This window comes from Peromyscus eremicus, chromosome 15 (genome assembly GCF_949786415.1).
Source record: "Peromyscus eremicus chromosome 15, PerEre_H2_v1, whole genome shotgun sequence".
Classification (NCBI taxonomy): Eukaryota; Metazoa; Chordata; class Mammalia; order Rodentia; family Cricetidae; genus Peromyscus; species Peromyscus eremicus.
Genome location: NC_081431.1, coordinates 14,479,264 through 14,490,503, shown reverse-complemented (window position 1 = coordinate 14,490,503; position 11,240 = coordinate 14,479,264). Strand labels below are relative to the sequence as shown.

Sequence of the window (11,240 nt, the reverse complement as noted above, 5' to 3'; positions counted from 1 at the left end):
TCTGCTTGCAGTGGGTCATACCAGAGTTGATTGGCCACACCATTGTCACTGTGTTAATGCTTGTTTCATTGCACTGGTTCATCTTCCTTCTCAACTTACCTGTTGCCACCTGGAATATATATAGGTAAGTATAGTTTGTTTACTGTTTTGTGACAATAGTTCTTAAAAAACATTAGCAGCTGGGCCTGGTGGTACATGTCTATAATCCCAGCGCTTGGTAGTAATCCCAGCATTTGGGAGGTGGAATTAGAAGGACCAGAAGCTTTGAGTCTAGCTTTGGCCATTTAGTGAGTTTGAAGACATCCTAGGCTACATGAAACCCTAGATAAAAGAAAACAATTAACAGCATGTTCTCCCCGCAAAAATATCCCAGTGATTGAAATAAAGAACTTTATGAAATCAGAATAAATTATTGTTTACTTTGGTATATTGGACAGATAGTAGTTTGCATGACTCAGTCTTGTGGTGAAGCACAAAAATCACATGTATAAGAGTAATATAGTCAGGCAATGGTGGCACAGGCCTTTAATCTCAGCACTCAGGAGGCAGAGGCAGGCAGATCTCTGAGTTTGAGGCCAGCCTGGGCTACAGAGGGAGTTACAGGACAGCCAGGGTTACACAGAGAAACCCTGTCTCAAATCCTTTTCTTCTAATAGTCAAAGGCTAGAGACAATAAGGCCTTTATTTGTCTCTGTAATACTGGAAATATATCAAAGAAAATTGCATTTTAGTGCCTGCAAAGTAGGCAACTTGGGTTTAGGATTTTTTGTTTATTTTGAGGTTTTTGTTTGTTTTTGCAGTGCAGATTAAATAACACTAATTTTTTTTTATTTAAAACGTTTTGGAAATAAGGGGGTAGAGAGATGGTTCAACAGTTAGGAGCACTCACTGCACTATAAGAGTGTGGAACTTTAGATCCGAGCACCCAGAAGCCCAGCATCCTGCATTCCTACACAGACACACATAGACACAGACACACACATATACACAGACACACACACACACACACACACACACACACACACACACACAAGTAAATGACTAATTAGATGTTTTTATTTAGAAAGTACATTAGTCACTTTTCTCATTGCTGTGACCAGAATGCCTTATAGAAATAACGTAAGGAAGAATTCTTTTAGCTTACTGAGTCAGAGCTCTCAGTTCATGGTGCTTGGTCCCAAGCCCTTGTCCAGGAGGAGCCTCTTCACTCCCTGGCAGCTGGAAGCAGAGAGAGAGGGGGAATGGGAAGGGACTAGGGCAGGAAACAGCCCCAAGTGCATGTACCCAGTGACATACTTCTGCTAGACCACCTGCTTCCTGTCACCACTTCCCAGTAATGCCTTCACAGTGTGGGTACATCAAGGGATTAGTCCATTGATGAGGTCACAGTTCTCATTATCTGATTGCTCCCGGAAACTTCACAGACACACCCAGAGGTGTGTTTTACTAATTTGGCCTTTCTTTATCTTTTATATTGACAATCAAGATTAATCTTCCTTCTATGGGCTGGTGTGGGGGTGTGGTGGCAAAAGCTCAGGAAGGAGGCTAGGCAGGCTGTTATCTGAGTTCAAGGCTAGCTTGGGCTACAGAGCAAATTCTGGGATATCTAGGGCTACACAGAGAAACCCTGTTCTTGAAAAAGAAACAACAACAACAAAATAAATCATCCCAGGAAATTTGTTCAGAAATAACCCAAGGGAAAGAAACACTTATAGTCAAGCTGCTATAGTTTGTTATCTAGTGAAAAATTTTGGAATAATATTGATTTATTTACGTGTGTGTATGTGTGTATTATTTGTGTGGGTGACCATGGAGGCTAGAAGAAGGAATTGGATTCCAGGGAATTGTAGTTACAGATGGGTTTGACCTGCTATGTGGTGTTGGGAACCAAACCTGAGTCCTGTGTAAGAGTAGCCAGCCAATGAGTCAGTGATTTTAACCACTGAGCCATTTCTCCTGCCCTGGAATTATTCTTATGTTAGTAGATTGCTTCTCTGTTTTTTTAAGCTTTTATTTTGTTTATTGAGGGACATAACCACTCATTGGCTGATTGTTAAATGTGTTATAAAATACTATTAGAATAAAAATGAATCATGTGTGGTGGCATACATCTTTAATCTTGTTACTTGGGATGCAGAGGCAGATAGATTTTTGTGAGTTTGAGGCCAGATTGGTCTCCATAGGGAGTTCTAGGACAGCCAAGGGACACAGTTAGACCACCATCTCAAGCAAGACAAAAAGAAAGGCAAGGAGTGCTAGTGAGATGCTCTATGGGTAAAGGTGCTGGCTGCCAGGCTGACAACCTGAGTTTGATCCCCGGAATCCATATGGTTGGACAGAACTGATGCCCTGCAAGTTGTCTTGTAACCTCATGTTTGCCTTAACAGAAGCATGTGTCCTCCCCTGCATCCTCTCACACCTGTACTTGTGCTTGTACACACAGACACAGACACACACACACACACACACACACACACACACACACTAAATAATAAAGTAAAAAAGGATGTGGAAAAGAGTAAAGAGTCAGAGTAGGCATGGCAGAACACATTTGTGATGACTTGGGAAACTGAAACGGAAGGATTTCGAATTTGAGACCAACCTGGGCTACACACAAGATCCTGTCTCAGAAACCAAACCCAAGTCTTCCTAGGACTGGCCTTGACCAGATTGTAAGGAATCTGTTCCCAGGATGAGGATCGGATTAGGATGTTGGTATACATAGGTTGTTCATGAGAAAGCAATAAGAAATTGAAAAAGGGAAACAATAAATAAAAAAATTTACCCCAGGAAACATATGCTATGCTATAGAAAAGACTGACCAACTTTTCCACAGCTGAGATAGGAACTGATGGAGAAGTTTTGGAGGAGTGCCGTTTATTGGCTTGCTTCCCCAGGACCACCCTCCTACATCAGTTATTATTAGTCAAGGAAATACACCACAGGCTTGCCCACACACCATTCTGGTTGGGACATTTCTCAACTGAGCTTCTTCCTTCTTCCAAAACGACTCTGTCTTGTATCAGTGTACCATATAGTTTTATGTCAACTTGACACAAGCTAAAGTCATCTAAGAGGACAGAACTTCAACTGAAAAAAACGCATCAAGCTAGATGGTGGTGATGCACACCTTTAATCCCAGCATTCTGGAGGCAGAGGCAGGCAGATCTCTGTGAGTCTGAAGCCAGCCTGGTCTACAGAGCTAGTTCTAGGACAGCCAGGACTACACAGAGAAACCCTGTTCTAAAGGTGAAAAAAAAAGTCTCTGTAAGATCAGACTGTAGGCAGAAACGCCTGTAGGCCATTTTCTTAAATAGTGATTGATGGGGGAGGGCCCACTGTGGGTGGGTACACCCCTGGACTGGTGGTCCTGAGTTCTATAAGAAAGCAAGCTGGGGGTTAGGGATTTAGCTCAGTGGTAGAGCGCTTGCCTAGCAAGCGCAAGGTCCTGGGTTCAGTCCTCACCTCCAGGAGAGAAAAAAAAAAAAAAAAAAATAATAATAATAATAATAAAAAAAAGAAAAGAAAAAGAAAGCAAGTTGAGCAAGCCAGAAAGCAGCACCTCTCCATGGCCTCTGCATCAGCTTCTCCCTCCAGGTTCCTGCCCAGCTTGAGTTCCTTCCCTGACTTCCTTCATTGATGAACTGTGATTTGGAAGTATAAGCCAAATATATCTTTCCTTCCCAAATTGCTTTTGCTTTTGGTTATGGTATTTCCTCACAGCAATAGCAATCCTAACTAAGTCAATCATGTTGATATAAACTAGCTAGCACAGTAGGTCAGGGATGTCCTTGAATCTCTCTCACCTCTACCTCCCAAGTGCTGAGATAACAGGCATGCACTAGCGTGCTCACTTGATGCAGTGCTGGGGACCAAACTCAGTGCTTCGTGCATGCTAGGCAAGCATTCTACCAACTGAATTCCATCCACAGTCCTATCTACTTGACTTCTACATTTACAGATTCTGGAAAGACATATATAAAGATGAGTTCATGGTCTTTTCTGACTGGCCCTTAGCATGTCAAAGTTTATTTGTAACTTGTATAAGCACTCTATTACTCTTTTTTTTTTTTTTTTTTGCCATCCGGGATTAAAAGTGTGCCCACCACAACCAGCTGAACTCAGGGTTTTGTGTATGATGGAGAAAAAAAAGCTGTTCCACTGAGTCACATCTCTACCCCACATTTTATGTTTTTAAGCAACTTTGGGAAATTGTTTTCATAAGCAGTATGTATTGAATAGTGAAGTATTCACTAGTATTGCATAGAGAAGGGCCAGGATATTGAGAATTCAGAGAATGGAGAAGAGATTGTATTGTTGGAACAGGGTTGCATTAGTCAGAATGCAAAAGAGACAGCTTATAAATGATAGTAGAACAAATAACAGGAATTCAGTGTGCTAGTTTGCAAGATGAGAGAGACAAGAACTGGGGTAGAAGAAAGCCTTAAGGATCACCAAGGAACTTAGGTAACAGAATTCTGAATTGTAATCTTGTTGAGGCTGTTGGGAGGTATTATTTGGATATTCAGGTATGGATGGGCCAGTAGGGTTTAGGGGAGAGTTTAAAACTGTGATACTCAGAGAAAAGGAAAGGACGTTGGGAAACTGTATGTGGCAAGAGTGAAGAAATCAAGAAGCCTGGACGTGCAAGCAGGAGGAGGCTGTTTATGGTGCTGGGTTGAGACATGTATGTTACACATGTGGCACAGTCTGGATGGTGAAGCCTAGGCATAACCATTGGTTCTCTCATTCTACATAAACAAGTTTCTGAGAGCCAGGTGTGGTGATGCATATCTGGAACCTTAGCACTCAAGAAGCTGGGAAAGCATGATCCTCAAGTTCAAAGCTAGACTGGACTATGTATTGAGTTAGAGGCCAGCTTGAGCTACAGAGTGGGACCCTGTCTCAAAAGCCAAGAAAGGGGCGAGGGAGATGGCCTGGTTGTCAGAGAGCAAGCATGGTGAATGAGTTCAGATCCCAGCACCTAATGAATACCAGGTGGGCATGTTGGCCTGGGCCTGCCTGTCATCCTGACTCTCAGGTGGAGGCAGCCTATCCCTGGAGCAAGCTGGCTCTCTAAAGTAGATGAATTGGGGAGTTCGGGTCCAGGAAAGAAACCCTACCTTGATATAGAAGGTGGAGAGCAGTTAAACACCTGATGTCAACTCTTGGCCTACACACACACACACACACACACACACACACACACACACACACAAGCGTGCATACATACATGTACACCACGCACAAAAACACAAAACTTTATAACATTAGTTTGGTTTTGGAACCTCCTTTAACTTGTATCTAATGAGAAAGAGCTAAAGAGAGACAGACAATGTCTTAAAGGTTCTCAGTATTTACTAGGTATTACTACTACATTTTTTTTAGTGTATAGAAAATTAAATGGAAAGTAGCTTCCAAAGGAAAACCAGGTGGTAGCCCAAGACGTCATCATTCTGCTCTGTTTTGTCTGAATTTGAGGCTGCAAGGACTGGTCCACCTTTGCAGGTTGATGACTGCTCTTCAGTATTCATGCTGAGGTTTGATTTCCTTCTAATATGTGTATCTTTTATCAGGTTCATCATGGTGCCAAGTGGTAACATGGGAGTGTTTGATCCAACAGAAATACACAATCGGGGGCAGTTAAAGTCACACATGAAAGAAGCCATGATCAAGCTTGGTTTCTACCTGCTCTGTTTCTTCATGTATCTCTATAGGTAAGTTTAGAGTCCTCTTTACAGCATACTGGATGGCGTGCCTACTTTTGGTTCATGAAGGATTATATAGTACTGTAGGATTTTGTATTGGCATTGTAAAACTTCAAGGAGTTATGTGAATTTATTGTATCTGTAGATTTTTTTATGTATAAAATTTTCTATAATACCTAAGTTATTCCTTAGCTGTTGAGGCTATTAACGTGCTCTAAAGCTGCCATTACTATTTGTTTTCTGTCTTAGACTCTACCTGAGAGTTTTCACTGTTCCATTTCAAAATCTTAATGATTAGAAACTCTTATTCTGCCAGGCATAGTGGTATATGCTTTTAATTCCAGCACTCAGAAGGCAAAGGCAGGCAGATCTCTTAAGTTGGCCTACGTAGTGAGTTCAGGCCAGCCAGGACAATATGATAAGACCCTGTCTAAACAAAAAAGGAAGAGAAGAAATAAAATAAAAAGGGAGTTGGAGAGATGGCTCAGTGGTTAAGATCACTGGTCTTCCAGAGGACCCAGGTTCAAGTCCTAGTACCCTCATAGTGGCTCATAGCCATCTCTAGCTTCAGTTTTAAAGTATTTGTAGGTTTTTGTTTGTAATGCTGGCTATCTTGGAATCACTATGTAATCCAGTCAGGCCTAGAACTTACAGCAATTCTCTAGTGTCAGTCTCCCTAATACTGGTATTCTAGGTGTGAACCACCACTCCTGCAAGGATAATGGTTTGGTTTTGGTTTTCAGTGTATGATAGTTTTATGTGTGTGGTGTTTTAAAAGCCTGCGTTTATGCTTGAGTAGCACAATTGTGCCTGGTGTCTCTGGAGCCCAGAAGGCTTCAGATCCCCTAGAACTTGAGTTATAGTTACAAGCTGCCATATAGGTGTTGGGAACTGAAACTGGGTTTTCTGCAAGAGCAAGAAGAGCTCTTAAGCACTGAGCTATGTCTCCAACCCCAAGATACTGGTTTTTAAAAATCATTATTTTAGCCAAGAATAGTGTTGCATATCTGTAATCCCAGCACTTGAGATGCTGAGACAGGAGAATCATAAATTCAAGACCATCCAGGACTATTTAGTAAATTCCATGGTTCCCAAAGTTAAAGCAAGATCCTATCTCAAAAATAAGAAAATAAGAGCTGGGCAGTGGTGGCACGTGCTTTTAATCCCAGCACTCAGGAGGCAGAGGAAGATGGATCTCTATGAGTTCGAGGCCAGCTTGGTCTACACAGTGAGTACAGGACAGCCAGGGCTGTTACACAGAGAAACGTTGTATTGAAAAGAAAAGCAAACAAAAAACCCAAAACAAACAAATAAAACAAGTGGCAGTAGCATTTAAGGGGCAGGTTTTTTGTTTTTTGGGTTTTTTTTCTGTTTTGTTTTTTCGAGACAGGTAGCTTTGGTGCCTGTCCTGGATCTCGCTCTGTAGACCAGGCTGGCCTCAAACTCACAGAGATCCACCTGCCTCTGCCTCTCAAGTGCTGGGATTAAAGGTGTGCGCCCAGCCATATTTTATTTTTAAAAAGTTTATTGTTATTTTTAGTGTGTGTGAGTGCTCACGAATGTGGATATGTGCAGGTGCCCTTGGAGGCCAGAGGCATTGGGTCCCCTGGAACTGGAGTGACAAGTAGCTGTTGTGAACCACCTGACCTGGTCCTCTACAAGAGCAATGAGTGTTCTTAACTGCTAAGCCATCTCGCTAGCCCCTACTGATTTTTTAATGACAGTACCAAATTGGTTTTAGATTTAACTCTCTCCCTATCGTCTCCATTTGTTTATTGTTTTAGTGGAAACATTAGAGGCTTTTTTTTTTTTTTTTTCCCCAGACAGGGTTTCTCTGTGTAGCTTTGTGCCTTTCCTGGAACTCACTCTGTAGTCCAGGCTGGCCTCGAACTCACAGAGATCCGAGTGCTGGGGTTGAAGGCGTGCGCCACCACTGCCTGGCACACTAGAGGCTTTTATCTGAGTATTTCTATCAGATTTAAGTGACTGCAGTGAATATTTCTTGATGAACCTGGGGATGCAGGTTTGAATGGCCCAGATTCCAGGAGAATCCTAAGGAAACATTAGTAATTCCAATTTCTTCTTCCCACAGTATGATTCTAGCTTTGATAAATGACTGAAGCTGGAGAAGCCGGGGTTGAAGCCAGCACTACACTGCACAATTGAGGAGCCAGAGACTGCTTAAACCACCCTTAAACCATGACCATAGCAGTATATATTTTGGTCTTTGAACAAAAAAACCTATTTTTGCTGTATTTTTACCACATAAAGTATTTACAAAAAAAAAAAAAAATGAATTGAGTTTTTGTAGATTTCTGATTCTCACCCTCAACACGTGAAAGTGTTTTGTGTTCTCTGTGGCTGTTTGGTAGAGGTAGGAATGTGTGCCAGCTTTGCATGCCAAGGAAATAAGAACACACCCAAAAGAGCCCCGACTAGATGAGCTGAGCTGTCTTGAAGTCTGAGAAGCCGGAGCCGAGAGCAATACAGCTAATCTGGACAAAAGAAGAGAGTTAGTTACCCCTCTTGTCTATATTGTGGCAACTTCATGTTTATGTGGCTTAAGAATTTTGGGGACTTTTCAGCTAAGTCTTTCAACAGAAAATGACATTTTAAAATATAATTATTCCTTTGCAATATTTGAAGGCATGTGCCCGGGTACAATGTAATTCCTGCTTACAGAAAGGAAAAATAAATTTTAAAATCAAGATTTTTATCAAGAGCTTTCATTTTAAAGCTTGTATCTCTATAATTCCATACCCCCTCCCATCCCCACCCCCGCGAGCACACACACACACACACACACACACACACACACACACACACACACAATCACCTTGGCTCTTGCCAGGCTTTATTTTTGCAGCATGATTGTTTCATTTGTATTTCATCTCTTTAGTAATATGTTTTAATGGATTTGGAGAGGTGACTTGCTAGAAGCCTCTCAGAATGAGGAACTCAGTCAGTCATTGTTAGTGAAACAGCCGTGAGTCCTCACTTGGTGCAGAATTAATTGCACCTCCTTTCCCTTTGTGCTGATCACTCTGTGGATTGGGAAACCCAGTACAAGCCATTGCATGCACATGGCAGTAACTAAGCACTCTAACTCTGGCTCTGGGTGAGAGCAGTTCACCTCCTAGCCTCTGTTTATCGTGTCTTGCAGTGTAGCGTGACTGGCAATTCTTCCTCGGTCCTATTTGCACTTTGATGTTGGTGTCCTAAGCACTGATATTTAAGAAAACATGGCTGTTCACTTTGGCATGGTGGACCTTGGTGGCAAAACAGTGTGTGGTTTCCCAGAAGATTAGATGTTTAAATGTCACATGTCTTACTGAGAATTGGTAGAAGCAAGAGAGCCAGGAAGCTAGATTCCCTGTCAGAATGGGAGCATGCTCTGTCCACATAGGAAAAAAGGATTCGGGATGGCTTGCAAAGGAAACTTGGTTCACTGGACTCTGAAATCACAGAAATTTCCAACAGTAATCTTGTATTTCTGCCTGGGAAAGGGCTAAGAAGCTGTAACACAGGAGTTACTTTGTTTCCATCTTTTTCATACCGTTTCTCTCTGAGACACCTGCTTAACACCCCACCCTACCTTCCTTTCCCTCTCGGTGTCGCTCAGGCTTTTCAGACAGACCTGTTGTTGGAGGAGTCATAGAACTGAGACAGTCAGCTACCGTACTTAACATGGCTCCAAGGGAGTGGAGGGTTTGGGGCTCAAATGTTTCATCTTCTCCAAGTATTCTTAACCCAAACTGAAAGCGATGTGGCCAGGCACCTTTGGGCTATCACTGTCAGGTGTAAGCTGCTAAGGCCGGGCGAGTGAGAAAGCTGCCTAGTCTTTAGCAACCAAACTTCATTCTGAAACACTAACTAGTTACCAACACCCCCTTTCTTTCTCATACTGCTTGTGTATATCAAAGCCAGGAAAGGGATTGGGAAAGTCATTCCTCTGGACTTTTTGGAGGGAGGGGGATGCTTCCAGAAGTGCTGAAAAGGCGGGAGCAAGCACTGGCCCTCAGTGGCTGTGGTTGGGCTGACAGTGCTGCTGTACAGTGCTCAGGGCATTGCAGGGACCTCCGAGCTATCTGTTCTAGGATTTTCATCTCCAAGATGGAGACAGGCCTGGGGATTGTCAGAGGTCTCCAAAGTGTGAACTCCTGAAGTCTAGTTCAGTTCAGTGTCCTGCTGTGCCCTCTGTAAAGGCTCTAATGTTGAGGGCCTTGCCAGTACAGACTGCCATTGGGTGCTCCTGTGCTGGGTCATGTCCCCCTTAGCTTCTAGACTTTTAACAATAGCAGATGACTGTTAGCTCTCCAGAGCTGAGGGAGTAAGACCCAAGATGCAGCCCCACTCGTCACATCTAGCAGGTCCCTCTTCATGCCTGCTACACAAGAGGAGGATGTAGCAAGAACTCAGAGGCTTCCCTCTGCCGTGGTCTAACTTTAAACCTCTGAACTGTCTCCTGTGGGAAGTGCTGTCACTTGTATGCAGTTGGTCTCTCTTCCTAGATTGTGCGCTCCTGGAGAGCAGAGTCCACTGTGCTCATGTTTGTGTTGTCTTCCTTTCTCTCCTGGCGCCTAATACAGTGCCTTGCACACAGAAACAATAAATGGCTGTTGAATAACACGCTGATCAGATTGTGGTGTTCTATTGCTCTTTCATGGAGAAGTCTGACTGATGTCCTTTAACTCAGAGAAGCAGTAATGGAACAACAGAATCAAAGTCCACCACTATCTTTTCTTCAAGGTAGTTAACTTTAGAAGTGTTTTTTTAAATGACATTTTTATTTTAAATGTATTGTTTTGCTTGTATGTATGTCTGTGTGAAGGTGTCAGATCCCCTAGAACTGGAGTTACAGTTGTGAGCTGCCATGTGGGTGCTGGGAATTGAACCTGGGTTCTCTCAAAGAGCAGCCAGTGCTCTTAACCACTAAGTCATGTCACCAGCCCAATAATGTAGTGCACACTAGAAGTATTGTAAGATCTTCTGAGCTTAAAAGGGGAACTATTGTATTGGGTTTACTTCAGAAAACCCCCAAAATTAATTTTGCTTACAAGTAACATTTTATCAGAATTTAAGGATTATCACATACTAGGTGTAATTGTCTCTCTCTAATATCTAGATAAATTTGTTTTAATAATGCAGAAGTAGTCAGACAGTAGTGGTGTGCGCCTTTAATCCCAGCACTCTGGAGGCAGAGGCAGGTGATCTCTGAGTTCGAGACCAACCTCATCTTCAGAGTGAGTTCCAGGACAGACAGGGCTACACAGAGAAACCTGGCCTTGAAAAAACAATAAAATGATGATGATGATGATTGTGATTGTGATGACACAGAAAGAGGCTGAGGGTGTGGCTTGGTGTTAGTGTAACTTTCTGGCACAAGCAAGGCTGTGGGTTGCATCTCCAGTACCACAGAAGGGGAGAATTTGAAATTGTGTGTTTGCCATCTAGGTTCAGCATTAAGGTTTTTTTTTATATATGTATAGGTGTTTGGCCTGCTTGCATATCTGTGTACCACAAGTGTGCAGT

At 42.6% G+C, this 11,240-nt stretch overlaps 1 protein-coding gene across 3 annotated transcripts in view; it reads left to right on the top strand.

Annotated features, from left to right (window-relative positions):
- Cnih4 (cornichon family AMPA receptor auxiliary protein 4) overlaps window positions 1-10,341 on the top strand; it is a 21,394-nt gene extending 11,053 nt beyond the window's left edge. For 2 of the 3 annotated variants that reach the window (XM_059280116.1, XM_059280115.1), the window contains 3 exons: window positions 12-124; window positions 5,577-5,717; window positions 7,801-10,341. In XM_059280116.1, the coding sequence (XP_059136099.1) occupies window positions 57-124; window positions 5,577-5,717; window positions 7,801-7,828 (237 nt within the window). In that variant the 5' untranslated portion in view covers window positions 12-56 and the 3' untranslated portion in view covers window positions 7,829-10,341. Of the gene's footprint in view, window positions 1-11; window positions 125-5,576; window positions 5,718-7,800 lie in introns of those variants that run through there. The other variant, XM_059280117.1, reaches the window with a different exon arrangement.
- Window positions 10,342-11,240: the final 899 nt, after the last annotated feature.